General features: G+C 40.5%; 1 protein-coding gene across 18 annotated transcripts in view; it reads right to left on the bottom strand.

The window, feature by feature from the left end:
• The window catches only part of MBNL1 (muscleblind like splicing regulator 1), a 623,451-nt gene that overhangs the window by 50,803 nt on the left and 548,528 nt on the right, over positions 1-24,120 (bottom strand). For 14 of the 18 annotated variants that reach the window (XM_029615932.1, XM_029615940.1, XM_029615930.1 and 11 more), the window contains 2 exons: positions 16,213-16,248; positions 15,427-15,521 (listed from right to left, as the gene is read on the bottom strand). The exons of 1 other annotated variant lie outside the window; for it this stretch is intronic. In XM_029615932.1, coding sequence (XP_029471792.1) covers positions 15,427-15,521; positions 16,213-16,248 — 131 coding nt within the window. The remainder of the gene's footprint in view (positions 1-15,426; positions 15,522-16,212; positions 16,249-24,120) is intronic. 3 more of the 18 variants (XM_029615934.1, XM_029615936.1, XM_029615948.1) reach the window with 1 other exon arrangement.

The raw sequence follows: 24,120 nt of genomic DNA, 5'->3' as shown, positions 1-24,120 counted from the left end.
TGACAATTTACGCATATATGAGTCAAGTTTCACAAATCTGCATGTAAATTTAAACTCTGTCTCAACTCCGCCCCCAGGAATACCTCCACTGAGTTCAGATAAACTTAATCATGAGAATGGCCCAAATAATGTAAGTTTACTTGGGTATTGGATGGGAAAATTTGAAAAAGGCCACTTTTTGTAAAACACGGTTTTATGCACAGACGCCTCTTTGAAAATAATCCTCAAGAAGGTCATTTTCAAACAGTCTGTGGAAGGCTAACGTCTGCAGATCAATGGACTTTAGCCCAGATTTTCACAGCAGACTAATCTGGGCAGCCATCACAACTCATTGCAAGGCAGGGGGCTATGGTCACGTGCACAATACTGCCCAACACAACACCAAGACATTTATACCACAACTGAGTCAGACCACGAGCTTGTGGAAACAAGCCGCAGCTATAATGCCAAAATTACAGAACACGGAAAGCCTAGGAACCCATGCCATAACAGTGATACTAATCAATTGATCTCAGATAGGCAGTGTGTTGACACTGGATTCCAGGGCTAGACGCTTCCAAGCAAAGCTCTATCAAGGTGCAAGGCGCTCGCTCCTTGTGGGCATACTGGTCAACCTGCCACAGATAAGCAAGCTCATTGTATACTTGGAAGGGACATCCGATCTGCCGTAACCCAGGGCCATCCAGCTCTGATGGCAGGCAGTTCCTAGCAGAACAGGTACCACGTACCAATCATACCGCACACTGCCTCCAATAAGGAAGAACCTCCCCTCCCAGCTCAGAGTCTGCAAAGAGCCTGGGTAGCTAAATGCTTCCCAGGACCCTTCCCATACCGCTATAGAATAAGCTTTATGCAGGAAATAGTGCCCTGCCAATGGTCAGTCTCAATGCATTCAAGAAAAGATCCTGGGCCTTATCCAACAGTTGTACACCATCTTTGCAGAATAGGTTTCCACATTCAACGCAAATGCATTCATGCCTGATGTGAAGGCTTCCCTCTTCAGTCAGTGAAGTTGCCTATCTGCTTGTTTAGCTGTCCATCCAACGCTGCCAGAGCCGAGCATGCTGGAACTGGTGACGGGGGATGATCTCAGACCTCAAGACCCTTGTGTAGGGCATGAGTGCCACGATGACAGCAATGTCGTTCCTGATGTTGATTAACTGCCAGCTGGGAATGTCCCCCTGACCATTCCCTCTGAGGTGGATGATAAACACCTCAGGCAGGGGCCAATCTGACCAGCAGGTGTTGCAGAAGTGGGATAAGCTGATTCCAACACTTTCCTCTTCTGTCCAACTATTGCACCATCACACCACTTGGGGCTAAACCCAAAAATGCTCCCAGGTGACTATTCCTTGCATGATACTCTGCCCACAACATGAACGAGTGTCCCGTAATTCATACCATATCTTGTCGCCAGCGAAGTCCTAGAACAACAATAAATAGGTCAGTTGAGCATGTAAGCCTAGAAACAACAATAGGTCAATTGCGCATGAAAGCTCAAACCCCCATTGATAGGCTAGGCTATTAGGGAACGCAATGACCAGGGGGCCCCATCTGATTGTCTAATGTAACACAGGTAAGCTGGGGATTGCCACCTGCTAATGAACTGCATTGTAGCAATGGAGAGCTAGATGAAGCCGTGCTTGATGATGCCCAGATTCTGAAAGAATGAGAACATAAGAACATATGCCAAACTGGGTCAGACCAAGGGTACATCAAGCCCAGTATCCTGTCTCCAACAGTAGCTAATCCAAGCCGTATGGAATGACATCACTTGAGGGGGACGCCCCCGAGGTTACCGCCATGACGTGGATAAAGATGTGGGTGGCGTGCGCGTGCACACCCTAGGAGGCCCCCAAGAGAAACATGGCAGATAGCCTTGCCATAGCCATTCTGGGGATGCCGGAGAGAGCGGCAAGCAGACGCACCGGTAGCCATCTTCCCAAGGCTAGCAGGGAGAGCAGAGAGAAAGGTGAGGCACAGAGGTCGAAGCTGTCTGAGACCGACAGATGCAACACTTTCCTCATAGGGGAGCCGTTCCATGCCCCTTTTAATTTTGGATGCCCTTCTTTGTACTTTCTCCAGTGCAACTATATGTTCTTTGAGTTGCAACAACCAGAATTGCACACAGTAGTCAAGATGCAGTCTAACCATTGAGCGATGCAGAGGCATTATGACATCCTCCGTTTTATTTGCCATTCCCTTCCTAATAATTACAAACATTCTGTTTTGTTTTTTTTTTACTACAATAGCACACTGAACTGACAATGTCAGTGTAATATCAACTATGATGCCCAGATCTTTTTCCCGGGTGGTAACTCTTAAAATGGTACCTAACAATGTGTAGCTACAGCATGGGTTACTTTTCCCTATACGCATTCCCTAGCACTCCACATTATATTTCATCTGCCATATGGATGCCCAATCTTCTACTCTCGCAAGGTCCTCCTGTAATTTATCACAATCCGCTTGTGATTTAACTACTCTGAAGAATTTTATGTCACCTGCAAATTTGATCACCTCACTCATTGTAATTCTTTCCTGATCATTTATAAATATATTAATAAGCACCGGTCTAAGTACAGATCCCTGAAGCACTCCACTGTTTATTTTTTTTGACTGTGAAAATAGACCATTTAATCCTACTCTTTGTTTCCTGTCTTTTAACCAATTTGGAATCCACAAAAGGACATCTCCTCTTATCCCATGACTTTTTAGTTTTCTTAGAAGCCTCTCATCCTCATGTCAAACGCCTTCTGAAAATCCAAATACACCACATCTACAGGTTCACCTTTAGCCACATGCTTATTCACCCCTTCAAAAAAATGTATCAGATTTGTGAGGTAAGATTTCCCTCAGGTAAATCCATGCTAGCCGGGTCCCATTAAATTATGTCTCTCTATATGTTCTGTGATTTTATTCTTTATAATAGTTTCCATGGTTTTTCATGGCAATGAAGTCAGGTTTACTGGTCTATAATGTCCTGGGTCATCTTTGGAGTCCTTTTTATATATTGGGGTTACATTGGCCACCTTCCAGTCTTCAGATACAAGGATGATTCTAAAGATAGGTTATAAATTATTTGTAATAGGTCTGAAATTTCATTTTTGAGTTCGGGATCAGGTGATTTGATACTCTTCAGTTTGTCAATCTGGCATAATACATTTTCCAGGTTTACTGTGATTTGGGTCAGTTCATCTGAATCGTCACCCTTGAAAACCATCTCCGGAATGGATATATACTCACCATCCTCCTCAGTAAACTCTGAAGCCCAGAATTTATTTAATCTTTCTGCGATGGTCTTATCTTCCCTAAGTGCCCCTTTAACTCCTTAATCATCTAACAGTCCAACCAACTCCCTCTCAGGCTTCAGTATATTTTAAAAAGTTTTTATTATGAGTTTTTTCCTCTAATGCCAACTTCTTTTCAAATTCCCTCTTAGCCTGTAGTATCAATGTCTTACATTTAATGACAATGCTTATGCTTTATCCTATTTTCTTCTGATGGATCCTTCTTCCAATTTTTGAAGTAAAGTCTTTTGGCTAAAATAGCCTCTTTCATTCCAACTTTTAACCATACTGGCAATCATTTGGCCTTCCTTCCACCTTTCTTAATGCGTAGAATACATCTGAACTGCACTTTTAAGATGGTATTATTTAACAATGTCCACGCCTATTGTACACTCTTAACTTTTGTAGCTGCACCTTTCAGTTTTTTCTAAATATTGTTATCAGTTTCCCTTTTGAAAGTTTACTGCTAGAGCCATGTATTTACTTATTGTCCCCCTTCCAGCCATTAATTCAAATTTGATCATGTTATGATCACTGTTGCCAAGCGACCCCATCACTGTTAACTACACTCCACTAAGAATTAGATCTAAAATAGCTCCAACTCTCGTTGGTTCCTGAACCTAATTCTCCATAAAACTGTCATTTACTCCATTTACTCCATCCATCTCTCTAGTGTGTACTGACGTTACATTTACCCAGTCAATATTGGGGTAATTGAAATCTTAACCCAATGGGAAAAAAACATACACTGGCTAAGAAAAAAAAATGCTTACCAAAATTAAATATATACCAAAATTAGAAGGGTGAGCATAGGATCAATTTAAAAAAAAAAAAAAAAAAAGCTTAACCAATAACCTTAAAATGTCATTTTATTCAAATATCTATAACAATTTTAATGTAAATTAGCTTCCATATATCTTGCATATCCACTTTAATAATGTATACAAATTCTTAATGCACACTCATAGGTCAGTGTGATGATCTTTGGAAGTACATTTCCCACAAGATGTCTGAAGAGAGATGCACTCATATAATTTGATGTGCTTTTTGCAAATTTAGTTAACCCAGTGGTCTTTTAAGCCTTGCCGTCTTGTGGCGATGCTTTGACAATTTTCTTTCTTGATGCAGGATGCTGGCAGTTGAAGCCAATGCAAGAGTTGTATAGAAGGATATTTTTCTACTGATTGAGATTGGAGTGAACAATAGTTTTGATTTTAAATATTTCAGATTTGAAATTGCTCCCCTGAAACAACCTCATTCTCGAGGCGAAACTTGTGCCCTAGTCGGGATTTTTCATCAGATTGGGATTCTGATTGAAAACGATATTGTCGGCCTGCATGAGGAAGTTCAATTTGAAATAGACATCATTCTTTCCATAGTGCCTACAAATTGTGAATTTAATTGGAAAATTGAGCTTTAATTTGGTTATTTGTGACTTTATAAGTGATTGTGTGTATGAATGAGTGAGTACTCTAGTATATATGTATGTGTGTGAATAACGTTTAGTTTTTATTTTTATATGATAAAGTATTGTTGCAATATTTTTGATACATGAGTATTGTTATAGATATTTGAATAAGATTATATTTTAAAGTTATTGGTTAACATTTTTTCGAAATTGATCATATGCTCACCCTTCTAATTTTGGTAACTAAAATCTCCCATTATTACTGCACTACAATTTGGTTAGCTTTCCTAATTTCTCTTAGCATTTTCTCACCCATCTCGTCATTTTGGCCAGGTTGATGGTTACATAATCCTATCACTATTCTCTTCCCCAACACATGGGATTTCTACCCATAAAGATTCTATTGTGCATTTAGTCTCTTGCAGGATCCTTATCCTGTTGGACTCTATATCCTCCTGGACATAAAGTGCCATTCCCCAAACCTCCTCCCTATCATTGTGATATAATTTGTACCATGGTATGGCACTATCCTATTGGTTATCCTCCATGTCTCTGAGATGCCAATTAAGTCTATTTCATCATTCACTGCTTTTCACTCTAACTCTCCCATTTTACTTCTTAGACTTCTGGCATTGGCATACAGACATTTCAAAGTGTGTTTTTTGTTTGTATTAACATTCTGCTTTTCAGTTAACAGGGATAATTTGGAATCTTTTAGCTCAAATGATTCTTTACTTTTATTGGAACCTCTCTGTTGGGATGCCCTAACTCTCCTGTTTCATTAGTATCCTTTGAGGATACCTCCTTCTGAACCATGTGCTGTTGAGCGACTGTCAACCAGTCATTCAACAGGTTTGCTCACAATCTCACTGCTAGTAGTGCATCCCTAAGTATGGCACTAAATTGATATTTGCTCTGTGGGAGTAAATTAGACTGAATCAAAAACTGCAACCCTCTGGATGGCCCAATGGAACAGTAGTGCTCAGCATTTGCTACAGGACATGTGGGGAGTCCCTGCACTGAGGCCAGTGTATCGCCATACCGTGCCCCACCTGGTCTGTTTTTGACCTCCTGTTTCTGAGCGTCAGCCGTCCATTGGAAATTGAGATATCTGAGGACAGAAGGACAGAATTGTCATGCTCACAGCTTGATGCAGCCACTAACTCACTCACGTTGAGTGTGCTGAAGAACATAATGGAGAGCAAGGTGCAGAATAGAGCAAACTCAAAAGAGCATGACAACACTGCTGGCAAAGTGTGGTTAGCCTGCACAGTGCCCCTAGACATTTCATCCCTTCAGGTTTGAACCACATATTCCACTATCTGGAGGGATGACATGGTGCCTTGTGGTTGGTCCAAGACCCCAGATACTGTATGACAGCATTGTAGCCCATCATGTAGGCTTGCCAGGAGGAAGGTGTGATTGACTGGTGCAACAGATCAAGTGCATCCTTGCTCCAATGGTCCAAAGATGTTTCAGTACAGGTGCTCCCAACTCCTCTGCATGCAGTGCCAGCCTCAGGAATTTGAGTAAGACAATCAACATTCTCGTTGTGCAAACCAGGAATGTGCCAAGCACGTGCTACTACATTTAACTGCAGACATCTTAAAACCATCTCCTTCAATAGTTCGGAAACAGAGGCAAACTTAGCGGACTGGCGATTAATGTTATGGACTACCTCCAGGTTGTCACACCAGAATACCACTCTCCTGTTAGTTAAGCGGTCACCTCAAATGTTCAGAGCTAGCATGATAGGAAAAAGCTCCAGGAAGGTGATATTCAATGTGACACCCGAGCAGGTACAATCCATCGGTGATGCTTCCACACACCTTGATCCCTATCAGTAAAGGCCAAACCCAACAGCCTCAGAGGCATCAGAGAACAGTTGCAGGTCTGAACTAGATACGGATGGGGGCAGCCAAACTACAGTGCTATTAAAGTCGGCCAGGAAACGCTTCCATACAGCTAGATCCTCCCTTACTGTTACGCTCTCCTCCTCCAGAGGGGAAGAGTTAGCAATCTGTTATCGCTCACCCTGCCAGGAAGGCGGGGTTAGCAATCTCTTCTGCTTTTCTCCTGAAAGGGGGAGGAGTTAGCAATCTGTCATGATCTGCTCCTCCAGAGGGGAGGAGTTAGCTATCTGTAGTGCTTACCCCGCCAGAAGGGCAGAATTAGTAATCTGTTAGCGAACTGCTGTTAGATGTTCCTGTAAGGGAAGGAGGTAGCAATCTGTTATGGATCAACTCTCCAGGGAAGAGGAGTTGGCAATCTGTTCAATGATACTCTTCTGAGGAGAGGAGCTAACAATAGGTATATTGTACTTCGCTACTGAGAGAGCAATCTATCATGCCTCCGCTACGGAGTAGCAATCTGTTATATATAGGCTGCTGGCAAGTCCCATAGAAAGAGAAGGTAGCTAACTATATAGTACTTCCATAAGCGGTGTTAGTGATCGGTAGTGGTTGGCTCCCACAGAGTGACAGAAGTGTAAGGAATGACCACTTGGAGGAAATGGTGACTCCCTGGGCCGATGGCAGATGACAGCGACCCCAGGAGGAAATCCTGAGAGGAACCACCGGCTAGGCTAGAATATAAAATAAACACAAATAGATCTTTATTAGGCTGGAAGCTGAACCAGCCTAATAAAGAGTCGATGTGTCCAGTAGGGCTGAAGTCCTTCTGATACTGGAATATAATCTCTGGGTCGCTGAGCTGAAGAAGGTGCATTCTTGCAGTGGGTTGTAACCAGAGTACCCAGTTACAGGATTTTAAAATCTTCTTTAAAGCCCCCCTCATGGAACAGAAGCAGCACACAGGTTAGGGTAGAGCATCACACTTCTTGCCAGCACAGGCCACCGCACTTCATTTGCCTCTCGCACCAGGGCATTTGGTAACTGGGTGTCATGCCACACAGATGGTACAAATGTGCATGTACTTACAATCCTGTGCAACACAACCTCCTTTGTTAAATCTCCAGCATGCCTCTGACGCAATGCTCCCCGCTTACCCCTGGCTTTGCAAATTGCCTTGGCTTCAAAATGGCCGGCTGTTAGCTGGTGCATCCGAGCTTCTACCAGTCATGCTGGTCAGCTACAACTCAACATCATGGGAACCCCAAGACATGCTCGGAATGTCGGCCATTTGCTCTCTAAACAGCTCATCATAGTTGAGCCAGAAAAATCCTTTGTATTTCGAGTGTGCGCTAATGATGGTGTCCAAATAGGACCACAAACCATATTCATTGAAGGACCTGTCCGCCCAACTATGGATGCAAGTTACGCAAAGGAACAAACCCAATTATTAAATTTCTTCATGACCCTCTTAGCGGCTGTTGGTGGCTCATGCACACTGATGCACCTTTTGGCGGCACCTGATGCAATGCTGGAGGGTATGTGGAACGCCATGTCGGATAGCTTAGTAGTATCCATAGCAGGTAGTCCAGATCCCGCTGTGCCAGAGCATCTCTAAAGAGCCCTGGGAGTCAGTGGAAGACACCTAAGAGGAACATCTGCTGCTGGATATAGCAGGACCATGTGGCTCATTCCTCTATGCTTATGCTTACGCCTGGGGCCCTTAACACTTTCGGCCACCAGAGTATCCCCCTGTGCCTTCACACCTTCAACCACAGATGTAATCATATCAGACTCACTCTGAAGTGCCTGAACTGCTGCTGATGAGTCAACGGTGGAATCTGGAATGATCTCTGAGTCCAAGGATAACCCCACTCCTACCTGCGTTCTTGCAGAAAGAGGCCAACCTAGGTCAGAGGAGGCCTCTGCAGCTGACCCCAAAGTGTGCTGCTCAAGAGGAACTGGGGAAACCCCTGCAAGGGGAGCTGGGGATGCCATAAAGAAACCTGAAGGTTGCGGAGCGGTTAACCACTGAGCACTGAAATGAGGCTCAGGCCATGGTGTCTGAGGCATGAACCAAGAATCAGGTGCAAGCATGCACCCAAACTGCCAGCTCTGCATTGGCATGTTGGGTAGAAACAGGGAAAACCACCATAACCCCAGGCTTGCCATCCAGGCGGCCTCGAAACAGCTGGTCTACAAGGCAGGACCTGGCTAGGTGGTGGTGGAAAGGAAGGAGTCGGGTGGATGCCCAGCTGGGCGCCCCCCCTCCACACCAGTGTGGTGAAACTGCCTGGTCAAACTGGGGAGAATTCCCAGGGTGGCCATCCAACTGGCTGAGGAACTGGCTATTGGGGCCGGGAGTCGCTGCTGGCCCCTGCAGGATTCCATTCTTCATTGTGCTCATGTTCCACTCTCTCTGCTGAGCTGCCCACATCGGAATGTGACCCTCCCATGGCTGCTTTGGTTGCAGGGGCCTTGTGCATGGTCCTGACCTTTGTTCATTGGCCACTGGGTCCTACCTGACTATTGACCCCCCCCACCAAGGGTTGCTTGTGGCCATACACCCCTAGACTCCTCAAGAGGTGAGATGAAATAATTAGTCCCCCTACGCTGAGATGAGCAAAGTGCTTGGGCAGCTGTCTTGCGATTCTGACTATGGCCTTCTGCATAACTGCAATTCCTGGGATCTTGAGGAAAGGGAGGAGGGGGTGCTGAGGCAAAACCCTTTGCTCCCTGCTTGCAGCTAGATTAGATTTTTTTTTTTTAAGTAATTTTTGTTATTGGTGCCAATAAAACAGGTCCCCCGACTGAAATGTAAGCAGGGCTGGCAGCCCATAAGGATAAAAAACTTACCCTCTTAGGAGTGATGAGGCAACAGCAACAGCTCAAGGGAACAGGAGCAAACGGGGGCGAGAAAAACTGTCATCCAACCTCACCCTCCTTGCAGGCAGGAACCGCCCCCTCCCTGTACTCCCTCAAGATTCAAAATTCTCAATGGTGTTTGCCACAGCTCCCTGGAACCGTCCCGATCCCCCGCCATCTCCCCTTTGTGCCTCCCATTAGCCAGACCCTTCACATTTGGGGCCTAAGTGTTCCCAAAATGAACCCTGGCCCACGTAATCACATGATATCGCCACTGTACCCCGATGACGCAGCATCACAAAGTGACGCCATTGTCTCAATGCCGTGGACCAAGGATGCCAGAGACCCAGCCAGAAGGAACATGAATGACCTGATCCTCTCCCTGCTATGGCTCCAGACGCAGCACCAGGTTAACGGCGGCATCTGCACATCGGCCCTATGCCGCGTCCTTATATGCTTATATCTGTTTTGAAAACGTTCCCAAGCAGGCGCAACTTACTGCATGCATATACATAAATGCTTTTCCTGCCCGGACTCTGCCCCTCCTAGAATGCCTTTTCCTAGGAGTAAAAGAATGCATGTACTTTTCCATGCAAACCCTCTAATTGATTTTCAAAGCGCCATTTACGCACCTAAAACAGGGTGTTAGGCATGAATGTCACTTTGAAAATCAAACTCCAAATATCTAACTTACTGGAAATGTCTAACTGGAAATTAGCTCAGGGCAGCTGCAAGTCCGCAGTTCTAAGATATGCACTTTTTGCATGCCTAACATTATCATAACCAGTACAGTGGCAAATTCAGAGTGTACAATTCATTAGCAGATTTTACCCAAGACTATAAAAGTGCATGTAGAATTGGCCAAATATATACACAAATGATCTTACACGAAGTCATAACTGCTCCAAATTGGGCTTAACTCCTACAGGGGTAACTAAGATGCGTATAATTTTTAACATCTAAAAGTATTCGCATATGTCACCACCCCACCCTCCAGTATGCCTCTTTAGTGAGCATAGGTTATACATAGTGAACTCTGATTTTGAAAACACACATAGGTGCAAAAATCAAGCCCTGGGAGTTTATCGGGGAAAGGGTGATGGGGAGATACACGTAACTTGTGTCTTTGAAAATGTATTTAGTATCTAACTGATCCCTTTGCACATATTTATGCCTGCTTTTGTTGCCTAACTACTAAGTGCCCCTTCGAAATAAAACCCGTGATGAATACAGTGGGTGCTGTGAAGAATGGTTCCCTCACATCATTTCTATGTGCTGGAATAATGCATTTTTACATTTTCTACAATAAAATGTTTGTGTTAAAATTGTGCATCATTTGCTTGATAAGAACACTAGTTTCCTTTCCTGTCTCTGGCTGCACAATTAATACAGTTTTCTGGAATTATAAGTCCATGTCTTGGCCTTATGTCTCACATTGTCCTGATGCATCTGCATGTGTCACATAAACTAGTTGATGATGACACATACAGAAGCTATCAGTAAAGTTTGACATGAAAATGTGCAATAAGAAGAAAGGCAATGGAGAACTACTTTCTTAAATATACTTTGTTTAAACCTCTAACTAAGCTGTATGAAGAAGAAACAGCCCTATGATTTATTTTGTAATATTGTATTTATTATCTGAAGACTATGGTTAGTATATACCAGGGCTTCCCAAACCTGTCTTGGTAAGCAACAGCCAGTTAGAATATACAGTAAAAGTAAGATTAATCTGAAATATTTAATACATATTATTAAATACTTCAAACAGGTTAGGCAACATCTGGCTCACAATCGTATGTGTTTCTTTAACTTAATTTTATCACAGAGCCTTTTTTTTTTTTTTGTAACATTCAAGGTGAATCAATATGAGATCAATTTGCACATACTGGGTCTCCAAAGTATGTAATTTATCTTGTGCATATGTATTGTGGATATCTTGAAAACCATACTGACTGTGGGGTCACTAGGCCAAGCTTGGGAAGGACAGGTCTAGTCCGCAGGTCTACATCAGGGGTAGTTAATTTCAGTCCTGGAGATACACAAACAAGTTGGGTTTTCAGGATATCCACAATGAATAGACATGAGATGTATTTGCACACAATGGAGCCAGAGTATGCAAATCTACCTCATGCATATCCACTGTGGATATCCTGAAAACCAGACCTGTTTGTGGCACTGTAGGCCTGGAGTGGTCTACCCCTACTATACATTCATAGAAAACAAAGTCATTGAAGAACACTCACTATAGGAACAAAAACTATACATTTTTAAATGACCGTGGCCTATGTTCTAAATAATCACAATCAAACAATGTAAAGAATGTTCAAAAACCAAAACTGGAAGAATCAGAAATGGGGGTAGTGCTTTTAGTTACAGGACACAAAAGCATAGATATTTTGGGGGGATATTTCCTATTTTTCAAATGGTATATTTATGCGACTTTACCGTGTGACACAGAACTATGCTTCAAGCATATAATGAAACTTTTCATACCATGTTTTTACCGCCGCAGGACAGGACGTTGCACCCAACTGTGTAGAAGCATCAAGGATTTGGCTGTTGAAACATAACGACCTTGAACTCCAACTAATATAGATGCAGGGCCAGACCTTAAAGCCTTCTGCAGGCATGCAAGCTGCAATTGATGCCATCAAATAGCTGCAGCACTAGGCAATATATCTATCTGTTTACTGATAGATATATTTAGCTTTTTGAATTTTGTTACAGTGCTTTGCCAACACGTGATATGAAGACCCAAGACAGATAAGCATGAAATGATCCTAGCTGGGGTGTATAGCAGAAGCTGCCTCTTGATCCTATGCAGCGGGATACATGGAGCTTCAGAATTAAGCAACCAATCTTTTCATGCTTTCATTGATGATCTTAATTATATTGCCAAAAAAGAATATACAGTAAAAGTAAGATTAATCTGAAATATTTAATACATATTATTAAATACTTCAAACAGGTTAGGCAACATCTGGCTCACAATCGTATGTGTTTCTTTAACTTAATTTTATCACAGAGCCTTTTTTTTTGTAAATTAGTGTTTCTTATTTTAAATTATCTTAAAAATTCTGAAAGTATGAATTACTGCTTCATATACTTTAAAATGCAAAATTAGATTTCTTTTTTTGAGTGGTTAAATAATTTTCATGGTTGCTGTGAAACTGTTAAAAAAAAAAAACCACCAACGAGATCACAGGGACACTTTAACAGTTGTTGACAACATGACAATGCAGCTCAGAGCCGCAGTGTTACTGAAGCAACTCAGCTGTAAAATACCATCTGCTCAAAAGCTGTAGATTGCTTTAGAAAATATTCAGACAGAGACTGGAAAGTCAACAATGGATCCAATGAGATCAGTGGACCAGCTCATGCTTGCTCAGAGATTTTCAGTAGACTATACCATATAAAGATGAATATAAGCTTTACTATTCTGGGGAAAACCAATATTAAAATGGAAAAATAGCTTTTGGCCTTCCAGAACAATAGGGACCAGACGAGCTACAATATCATAGCCTTTCATTTTCAACTACCTGGGCGGGGGAGGGTTGGGGCGTGTTTCCCATATATTGTTTGGAATGTGCTTTGTTTTTTTTCCATTTTAGGAGAGGGGGGGATTATTTGAGTTTTGGTACAGTGAATGTTCATTTTAATTTGTTTTGTTTACTGAACTGAAATTGTAAATTAAAAATCAAAACAGAAAGAATCAGACCTCTGCTCCCCCAGACCATGCTTACCTCTTGTATGGGGTGTCTGGTGTAGAAAGAGATGGGGTCACTCCTTCCATACCGCATCCCAGCTTGAAAATGGCACCATCTGATCCTAAGGTTGGCACCATTTTGTTGAATGTCCCTATGTGGCAAAGCCATAAAACATAATAGTGCCAGGTCTCAGGGCTGGCTGGCACCATTTTTGAACTGAAAGTCAGTGGGACATGAGCAACTAGGAATCCCTCAAGCACTTTTCTACACTGGAGACTCCTATGGAAGGAATTTAGTGTAGTTTGGGAAAGCTTAGAGTAGGTGTGACCAAGTCCAGTCCTCAAGAGTCACAAACAGGTATTTTTCAGGATAGCCACAATTAATATGCATTCACTTCATTTGCTGAGACTTCCTCACTGTAGGGACTGTGAATGCTGACTCCTGCAGAACAAAAGCTGGACTCAGGAAAAAAACCAGGTTACCCATACAGTAGTGTACAACACTACTGCTGAGCCGGTCCAGGATCTAGCATTATTTAGGAGAAAATGAATGCAACTCAGAGAGAGCATTCAGTTTAACAGGGACACCAGAACGGCATGATTTAGGTTTCACTTCATAAATGGTCACTGAAATAGCAACATTTACTTTGGAATCTTGCTCATGTTGCTTCTTTAATAAATATGCATCACAGATGTACAGTATTAAAAAGTAAAATATGCATGTTATTACTAGCAGTTCTCCCCATGTGAGGGGTTGAACTGAATCTTAAGATAACAAAGCCTTGAAAAAAAAATTAATGTTATTCCTTGCATTACTAACCATCTTCTGCCCTTGATTACATTTTAAACAGAAGACAGGTCTTAATCCATGGTGCCAGTTCACTGCTGTTCTAATATCGTAACCATTTAAATAAAGTAAATGTATTTTTTCCCCCTCTGGCATAATGTGCCACTAAATTAGAATTAGAATAAATTGCCACTAATGTTCTGAAAAACAGCTAGATAGATTATTATTATTTTTATTTAATTAATCTCATAAGAGCTCAGTGTGATTTTTTTCTAGCAGATATCGGATTTGGAATCTAGTGCTTATTTTGTCATCTTGCTCTTATTTAGCACTGTTTGATTTTCAAAGCAGGGTTTAAATATATTGCAAATTCATTCTAATTTAGGTTGAGCTGCTCTAGGAAAAGAATGATCTAACAAGAATTAACAAGGTTTCAAAAATGTACCCTGCATATCAAATGTTCCAATAAAGTTGTTGTATAAATATCTTGAGCTTTGGCTCAAGAAAATGATAATAGGTAGCATTATTTTATGAATGACACTTGCGGCAGATCATTTAAAGAGAGAAATGGGTGATTTTAGGCCCAGGATCAGGCAAAATGCACACTGGTCTTTCATAGTACATGGACTCAAATGTATTTTCAAATTATTATCATTGTGAATTGTATTCTGGCTAGTAAAACAAAAGGACTGCGCGCTATTAAGAAATCTACAACATACAGTATTTTGCTTTCTCGCATAACTGCCTTGGAAATCAAACTGTTCTTCTGTGACCTAACAGGAGAAATGTTCTCTAAGAGGGCATCTTTTTACACCCCGCGTGCCTGAAAAGAAATTTTCAAATGGAAACGCCCTGTGGAATTTCCCTGAGAAAATCTGGGAGATGTGCGCCATGTGGGTACATTTGTATCTGCTTACTTTGCACCTGCATGGGAACCAGTGAATAGTATGGGCTGGAAAGGACTTGCAATGATTTGACAATGCAGTAAATGTGTATATTTGCTCTCTTTTAACCTAACTCCACCCACTTTTTAATGTAGGTAGAAGTAGACAAACTGTGAAACTGCACGTACTTTAATCCGCTTATGGGGGGGTAATTTTAAACCTGAGTTTTTATGCTGGCAAACATGCGTTTACCCATAAAAAATACTTTTGGATATTACCCTCTGAATGACAAGCACTTTCTATTCTAACATCTGAATATACAATACCCTCACTCTAGGATTGTTCGGTTGTTTTTTTGTTTTTTTTTCAAAGATAGGGCCTACCAAATACGTTGCATGAACAGTGATTGTAGCATTTAAAGCAAAACTAAAATAAAAATAAAGAAAAATAGGTTTTAAGGAAATAATTTGATTCTATCAAAATAAAAAATGGATTTACTGTCCAAGGATATGTTGGTGAATTTGAAAAGACTGTGTAGGCCAACAAGAGGTAAAATCAAAACTCTCATGCTAATTCAAAGCACCAATTTAGAAGTTTTTTTAAAAAAAGAAATAAAGCTGTAAATTAGCAAACCTGGTTGGCTGTGGCTGTTGCAGCGAAGGGTACACTGGTGGCAGATGTTGCTGCTGCAGACACAGTGGCTGGCGTAGCACCGTGCACCATGGGAACTTTCGAAGGGAAAATCAAATAAGCAAACATACAGAAGGGTGTAGCAGTACAGGTACCATGGCGATAGGTGGCAGAAAAATTGCGCATGGCATTTGTATCACAGCAGTAAGCCACGTGACGGGACATCATCACCAGCGAATGGCATGCAATCACAGTGCAAAGCAGGACAACATTCCAGGAAGAAGGCGGAGGGGAATGGAAGAGAGAAAAAGGGGAAAATGCTTGTTACCATCAAATCAAGTAGATCATTACAAACACGCTTTATTATTTCAATACAAAATTATCCTAATGCTTATAAAGGACAAGAATCATATTTAAAAGATCTCTGGTAAGTCTATCAAAAGTTTATATTCTACATCAAGCATGAAAATTAATTCAGTGAAAAGAATTATACTTGCATTATATACTAAACTAAGAAAAGTTATTTGTAAAAACAGAGCTTCTGATCACTGGAACTCACAGGCCATTCAAAATCCACTATGGCTAACTATAAATTGGAAGATTTGGAAAACTGAGCCACTAGGAAATAATAAAATTATTTTGAGGATTTGTGCCAAATAAAAACAAATGCATTCAACTTGCAAGTGTTAGCGTGAATGGTTGCATCCAATGAAGTCCAGCAATAGATGTTGAGTGTCTGTGAGCTGCACTGTAGATTTAAGATAATCAAAAAACAAAGCTGGAACCTACCAACACTTGTAGCGGGCGCCATGCACAATATTGAGCCTGCCCATCATGCATTGCAACAGGAAGGTGGATTTGAAAAGGGAAAAGAATTAAAACAACCCATCACACGTGTAATTAGGAAAAATTATGTAAACAAGGAAGAAAAATGGTTATTATGGGAACAGTGGCATGTAATTATCAGCACAATCAAATCATATGGGAGCACAGTGACCTAATAAAACTAGCTTGAAGTGAGTGGAAAAGCCGATTGAATTGTGCGCTGGTACCCTATTCGTGTTCAAATGTTTTTTCTTTTTCTTTTTTTTTTAATCTAAATATTGCTGTCAAAAGTGAAAATTGCACTAAAGGATTTTCAGTACAGTAGCACTTCAATCTGGTCAACATGGTAGCTTGAAATGATCCTATCAGGTGTACAGAAAAACAACATTATCTGTATAATTTTGGTGTCAGCACCAAAATTGTTAATAGTTACACTTTATTTAAAACTTATTGCCAGCTTCTTGTGGAATTGCATCAATAAATTTTAGTACAATAAATTTACAGGGAGCATTTGAAAGACTTGAGGCCTATTTACTAAAGTGCAATAATGAAAGCATGAATGCATGCTAACTCTTGCCTTGACATTAATGTGGGCTTAACATGGACTAACATGAAAAAAATGTTAATGAGCTGTACTACATGTAAATTCATACAAATAAGCTAATTAATATTAAAATAGGTCAGGGCAATTAACCCATTGCTAACACTAAAATTTAACTATGAACTTGGGAGGTATAGATAAGTTGCAGTGTTAGCCTCTGAGTGGTGAAAGCAGGTCCAATGTAGACAACAACCTGTCCATCATGCCTTTGCCCCACGTCAATATCATGGTCTCCATGAACTGAAGTAATCCCACCCCTACAAGACTTCAAAGAGGACCCTCAGCTGCTAAAATCCCACAAACATCCTAATTAAAGTGCTGTCCTGAGTCACCTCATCCCAGCCTCTGATAACCTAAGTACAATGCTGTCCTTATTCCCTATCCCACCCACCCCACCTCTGATATTCCATTTAAAGTGCTGTCCTAAGCCCCACCCCACCTCCTCATCCTACCTTCCCATCTAGCGACATCTCAATCAAAAAGTTCCAGGACCCTGATCTACCACCCTGGCCCCTTACACATCCCTGCCTAACCTTTGGAAGTCTTCAAATGGTAAGAGCACAAGATGGCATAGAATCATGTGATGTCACAACCATTTTTCTTTTTTTTTTCATATATTTTTATTAAATTTTTTGAGAAAAGTAGAAAAGGATGGGTTAGTGCTCCACCTTGCCCCTGCTTATCATTTGAAGACCTCTGAAGGGAGACAGAAGATCAGAGAGTGCAAGTCCCTTGATTGGGATGTCAGGGGAAATAGTAGGGGGGACTCAAGAATTGCTATCACTTTAATTGGGATGTCGGGGATGGTAGTGAAGAGTGTTTGGGACAGAACTTTAAGAGAGATATAAAGAGAGGGGGGTAAGCTTGGGAGCATTTTAATGAGGATACCGGGGATGGGGAAGTGGAAGGGGGCTTTAAACATTAATTTAATCAGGATGTTGGGGATAGGGTTCTCAGAACAGCATTATAGTCAAGTTATTGGTAATTAGGGTGAAAGGCATGCAGGAAAGCCTTTTAATCAAGAAATACCATAGTATGATATTGGTTAATCATCAATTGCTTTTTGAATTTAAATTAGATTTTATGTTCCAAATTTACAATCTTTGCTTTGTAATTTTTTAAGTTCATTTTAGCTGTACATTGTATTAGTTTGATATATCGTATTATGTGATCTGGGATCCACTTTGAATTAGTCAATTAATCAGTAAAGGCAGAATATGACTTCTTCAATTAGAGTTCATGGAGATGAGGGGGGAGGGGATTAGGACCCTAAGGGACATCTTTGAAGTCTCGGGGTGGGCAGGCAGATTGTGGTCCACATCAAGCATTAGACATGGGGGTGGGGGTAACTTAGTTTCATTATCAGTAGTGGTAACTCATCTGCATTAAACAATGCTAAATCCTCTTTTTAACACTGGATTTATTAATAACATTTAGTAAATTGGGCATTAAACTGCCAGCTAAGATCCACATTAAAATCAGCTGTTAACACAAGTGAATGGCTTATTGTAAGTTAACACAGCTCAGTAAATAGGCCTCCGAAGGAGTGGTTAAGTTCAAATGATACTTTTAAATTTGTAGAATAAAACAATATATATGATAGCTGCATGCTGATGAATATAAAATACAATTATTAAATGTTTCCATGTTAAATTATCCTTTCTGAAGAGAAACTGCAACAACATCTACCTGCCCTGCTAAGGCCAGCTAAAGAGAAAATATGTTATCAATGTTGGTGTGATTTAGAAAGGGTTTTCACCTATGCTGTGTCTCTGGAGAAGAACCTAGAGAAAATCAGGCCCTAAGTCGGCTAATTATTCCAAATGCTCAAGGGTTAGCAAAAACATAGAGCTCATTTGTAATACTGAAGTACCATATGCACAAAAAGGCATTTAGGGGCCAATTTTTAAAAATTTTAGGGAACTTTCAAGTCACCTTGCAACTGAATTTTCAAAGGGAAACTCCCCAGGGAGCTTCCCTGAAAATGTATGGCTGGCAGATGGTTAGAAATGTACCAAAGGGTTTTGCACCTGCTTTATTTAAAGTACCTGCATTAAAGTATGTGTGAAATTTTCAAATGACATCCCTATGTGTGCTTTCCTGTTCCTGCCCCAACTCTTCACCCCTGGGCCCGTCCCCTTCAGGTAAAGCTGTTTTACAGAACACATGCATCTTGCTACCCCCAGTTTTCAGCACAATGAGTTTATCTGGGTAACTATTTTGGCAAATTCCTTTGAAAATTGTCCCTATATTTAAGAAAACGGACATTTACAGGATGGCATATCAGCTCATTTTAACTAATGAATCAACCAGTTGGATACATTTTGATATCTACAGGATTATGCTATTCCATGCAGAATTAGTCCATATGCTTAGTTACCTTGAACTTAACTTTTAATTGGAGTAATAAGCTAGCTTTGAAATTATAACCAGTGCACACAGTCCTGAGAGGAATACACAGCAAAAGAATATAAGCCAGCAATGAACATACCACACAGGCACAATAGCAGGAAAATAAGAAGGTGTGACACTATAGGAGCCAATTATCATTTAGAAAAACCCTTGTTTTTGGAGAATGGTGGTGGTGGAGGGAGATTCATGATGATATTTATTGATATTTTAGAAAGCCTTGATCCGTTACTGAAGGCTATCTATAGTAAGGATACCAGTGAGTTTAAAATTTCCGATGCTTTTTCGGCACTACAGGTATTGAATCCAAACGTGTTGAGATTGCTGATTTTGATTCTTCAATTACAATATAGATTGTGCTATTTCTTTGGGGGGGGGGGGGGAGGTGGGGGGGGTGCCTCCAAAAATAAGCCTTTTTTCTTACTTTTTGGTTATTTCCAATGCTGATATTCTCAAGAAAGCAAAGAAAAAGGAGAAACAAAACAGACAGTGTTCCGGTTCAAATTAGCTTGAAATAATCAACTGGTAAGCAGCAAACAAAAGAAAGCAAGCGTCATGGGAAAGCTGCATTTCTCAAGAAAGCTTTCCGCTTTATTTTGCTCCATAACACGTTCATTTTGCTAGTGCCAGAAGAGGGCCTGGGTCTCAGTTTCAAAGGAAAACCACCCCAGAAGGGCTTAAATTCATTCAGGGCTCCATTCACCCAAATTCTTTTTGGATGCTGAATATTGTAAAGAAATGAATTGCAGCTGCTATTAAAGTTCATATTCTGGAGATGTTCAGTCAGAAAGAAAAAAAAAGTTATTTGTCATGGCTTGAAAAGAGAGTTTGAGCACGCAGGAGGAGGAACCAACATAGTCTCCAAATAGCTAATTAGTGTGCGCCTTTTATTTACCTCCTGGAGACCTCAGACCTGAATATATTTACTCTTCTCTGGCTTCAGTCTGGCTCAAGAACTTCCTATGGCAGTGACCTTGACAGGTTTACAGGGAAACAGCGACAGATCTGCAACAAACACTACGTTCATTCTACCCTGCACCACCACAAGCAAAATTTGAACAAAATTCTGCTGCTTTTTAAAAACAGACTAAAGTTTCTCACGTAAATGCTGCTTTCAAATGGTTAGTGCTCTTTCTCCCACTAGGGATCGTGCCCCCTTGGTCTTTTGGGGGGTAATTCTCAAATGCTTTTACATACTGAAATGGAGTTATATGAAGCTGCATATATCGTGTTTGCACGTAAGCTTACCCAGACTGTGCAGAGCTGCTCCGGAGGGGCTGTGTTGGCGAGGAGTTTTCATTTATGCTCATACACTGTGATTTTATAAAGCATGCATGGACGTTTACACAGGAAATTTACACAGTCTGGAGAGCAGGTAGAAATTATATGGGGTACTTCTGGTAGAATAATTTTTAAAGTCAAAGCATGCACATACTGAATGTTCTCTTTGTAAATGAGTGTAACTTATGTGGGCATTTCCCGCAAATAGTTTACGGTAATGTTACAAAATTCACCCTCTCTAAAATAAATTTGGAAGGCTGGAAACCGGCAGTAAAGCCTAGCATTACAGGCTGATTTATTGGTCTATGCCCTAACACTCACACAGAAATATTTTTTAAATATGTGCTCCCTAAACAGTTTAAAGTATGAGCATAATGTTCAAACAACTGTATGCAATGGCATATACACGTATATATGGCCATGTGTAATTTTACCATAGTATTTTACAACCCGCATGCATCATATATGCACATATTTTTAAAATGCATATCTTTACCCCACAACATATACACGTATGCATGCTTATATGTTGAATACATTCAATGCATTGAAAGCACATACTTTTCCTACCTGTTTTAAAAATGTAAGCGCGTATATTTTATGTACGAAGATAAAGTAGGACTTATTTGTGTAAATCTGTATATTTTAAAACATGCCCGCGTAAGCAAAATTACCAGCTTTACTCCTTCAGTTCGTCTGGTCCTTCTCCAGGTCATGAAGACCTTCCTGGTTCCTCAGCCTGCACTTCTCCCAGTTCACCCAGACCTCTCATCCAGTCAGTAGTACACAATAAAGACTAATATCACTTATGCACGATAATTAGCAGGTGTAAAATTACACAAGTATGCTGACAAATCTATGTGCGTGTGTTTTAAAATAGCAACTTACACGTGTTAATGTGTGCAACGCCCTGGAACGCCCATAGACCGCCCCCCCCTTTTATGCACTTATATGTACATGTAAGAACAAAAATAAGCATATATGTTTGAGGTTTATAAAAAAGCATGTACCCGAATAGATGCTACTTACACATGTATCTGCTAACATTTTATGTGCGAAAGTCTTTGAAAATTCACGCCAAAGGTAATTTTGAAAGTCATTTCCACAGTTTTCACCTGCATAAATGATCTTTTTGAAAACTGTTCTCCCTGTTTGCAGGTAGACCTATTTATGTATTTAAAATGTGTATACCACAAATCCTAATTTCTAAGCAGTTATGTGCACAGTGCCAGCAAAATGCATTAGTTTACCCACAGTGAGAAGTGGCATTCCCAGGGGCATCGCTCCACCTAGCTTTGCACTTGTACACATTCTTTGCATTGGCTTAGTCCTCTTGCTGTAAACATGTGTAAAAGTAAGCCTACTGAGAACAGAAGGGGCAAAGAACTAGGATCCCAGGAAAAGAGACCCAAAAAAGAGAAGGAAAACCAAACTAAAAGCATGCATCTCTGAAATCTGCCAGAGAGGCAGAGGATGTGCAGAAGCAATCTGAGCAGGGAGATAACTGCATCATACTAGAGTCTGTGCCACACATATCCAGGATGACCGATCGGTACCCTTGCATGACATCTAGCCAGAGGAGTCTGTGAGGAGGAGGAGGAGGACTGGAATTCCTCAGCCGACCCTTAGTGCCTGCAGGCCACAGATTTATTTATTTATTTAAAAATTCTTATAAACCGCCTATACAGTTGGATTATAGATCTAAGTGGTTTACAGAAAAAGGTGTACATGCATAATAGGTTATTAATTACATACAAAAAGTTAAAACAATTATTAAAAGGTAAAAACTAGATAGATCTAAGCAGTTTGCAGAGAAAAGGTGTATATACATAGTATGTTATTTACCACATACAAAGAATTAGAAACAATCAGTAAAAAAAAGAAAGGTAAAAGTAGATGCATAGATACATAAGTGCTAAAAATGTAAAATAATTAAGTATTTTATAAAAGAGGGAAAGGAAAATAATCAGGGGTCATTAAGTTTGCTATAGGCAAGGGTGCAGAAATGTGTCTTGAGAACTTTTTAAAATTCGATGGAGTTTGAAATGAGGTGGATATAGTCTGGAAGTAAGTTCCACAAAATTGGTCCTGCGATCGAAAATGCATGATTATGAGTCAAGTCCAGTCTAGCCATTTCTACTGTGGAAACTTCGAGAATGCATTTGTCCATTGATCTTAGTTGACGAATAAGCTGGTAAAGTTTTAACATGGAACATAACCAAACCGTTAAGGGATTGTAAATTAAGTTGTGTATGATGGGAAGAACCTTATATTGGATATGGTATTACAGAGGGAGCCAGTGAAGAGATTGAAGAGTTGGTGTAATATGTTCTCTGCGAGGAATGTTGGAGATTATTCGGGCTGCTGAGTTTTGGATAAGTTGAAGAAGGCAGATAGTTGAAGCTGGGAGACCTAGATATAAGGAATTACAGTTGTGTAAACCTGACAATTATAATGCTTGTACAATTGAATAGAAATAGAGTGGAAAAGGAGTGGTTTTAGTTTTCTTAGTAATTATAATTTATAAAAGGATTTTTTAACAAGAGCAGAAATATTAGTGGTCATTGATAGCTAAGAATCGATCAGTTTGCCCGGGTTTCTGGCGCAGTTTGTTATTGGAATAGAATGATTTTCAAAAGTAAAGTTAGCTGGAGGAAAACATGAAGATTCAGAGAAGGTGGATAGGAAAATCAACTCTGTTTTTGCTGTGTTTCATTTTAGGCGATTATGCAAAAGCCATGTATTTATTGTCTTTAAGTATAATTGTATTAATGATAAATGTTTTGGGCCATGAGTCTGAGTAGGGAATGATAAACTGTATGTAATCTGTGTATATTTTAAAATTTAAATCAAGGTCTGAGAGTAGGTGACAACGGGGGAGTAAATAGATATTAAAGAGAATAGCGGACAATGAGGACCCTTGAGGGAAACCTGAGTTAGTATAATACCAGTTGGAAGCAAGATCACCAAGAATAACTTTTTGTGGATGGTTGGCAAGAAATGATTTAAGAGCATAAGAACATGCTATACTGGGTCAGACCAAGGGTCCATCAAGCCTAGCATCCTGTTTCCAACATAAGAACCTGGCAAGTACCAAAAACTAAGTCTATTCCATGCTACTGTTGCTAGTAATAGCAGTGGCTATGTTCTTAGTCAACTTAATTAATAGCAGGTAATGGACTTCTCCTCCAAGAACTTATTCGATCCTTTTTTAAACACAGCTATACTAACTGCACTAACCACATCCTCTGGCAACAAATTCCAGAGTTTAATTTGCGTTGAGTGAAAACGAACTTTCTCCGATTAGTTTTAAATGTGCCACATGCTAACTTCATGGAGTGCCCCCTAGTCTTTCTATTATCCGAAAGAGTAAAAAACCAATTCACATCTACCCGTTCTAGACCTCTCATGATTTTAAACCTCTATCATATCCCCCCTCAGCCGTCTCTTCTCCAAGCTGAAAAGTCCTAACCTCTTAAGACTTTCCTCATAGGGGAGCTGTTCCATTCCTTTTATCATTTTGGTCGCCCTTCTCTGTACCTTCTCCATGGCAATTATATCTTTTTTGAGATGCGGCGACC

Source organism: Rhinatrema bivittatum, chromosome 9 (assembly GCF_901001135.1).
Source record: "Rhinatrema bivittatum chromosome 9, aRhiBiv1.1, whole genome shotgun sequence".
NCBI classification, from domain to species: domain Eukaryota; kingdom Metazoa; phylum Chordata; class Amphibia; order Gymnophiona; family Rhinatrematidae; genus Rhinatrema; species Rhinatrema bivittatum.
Note: the sequence above shows the minus strand (reverse complement) of the source record. Positions and strands in the feature narration are given on the sequence as shown.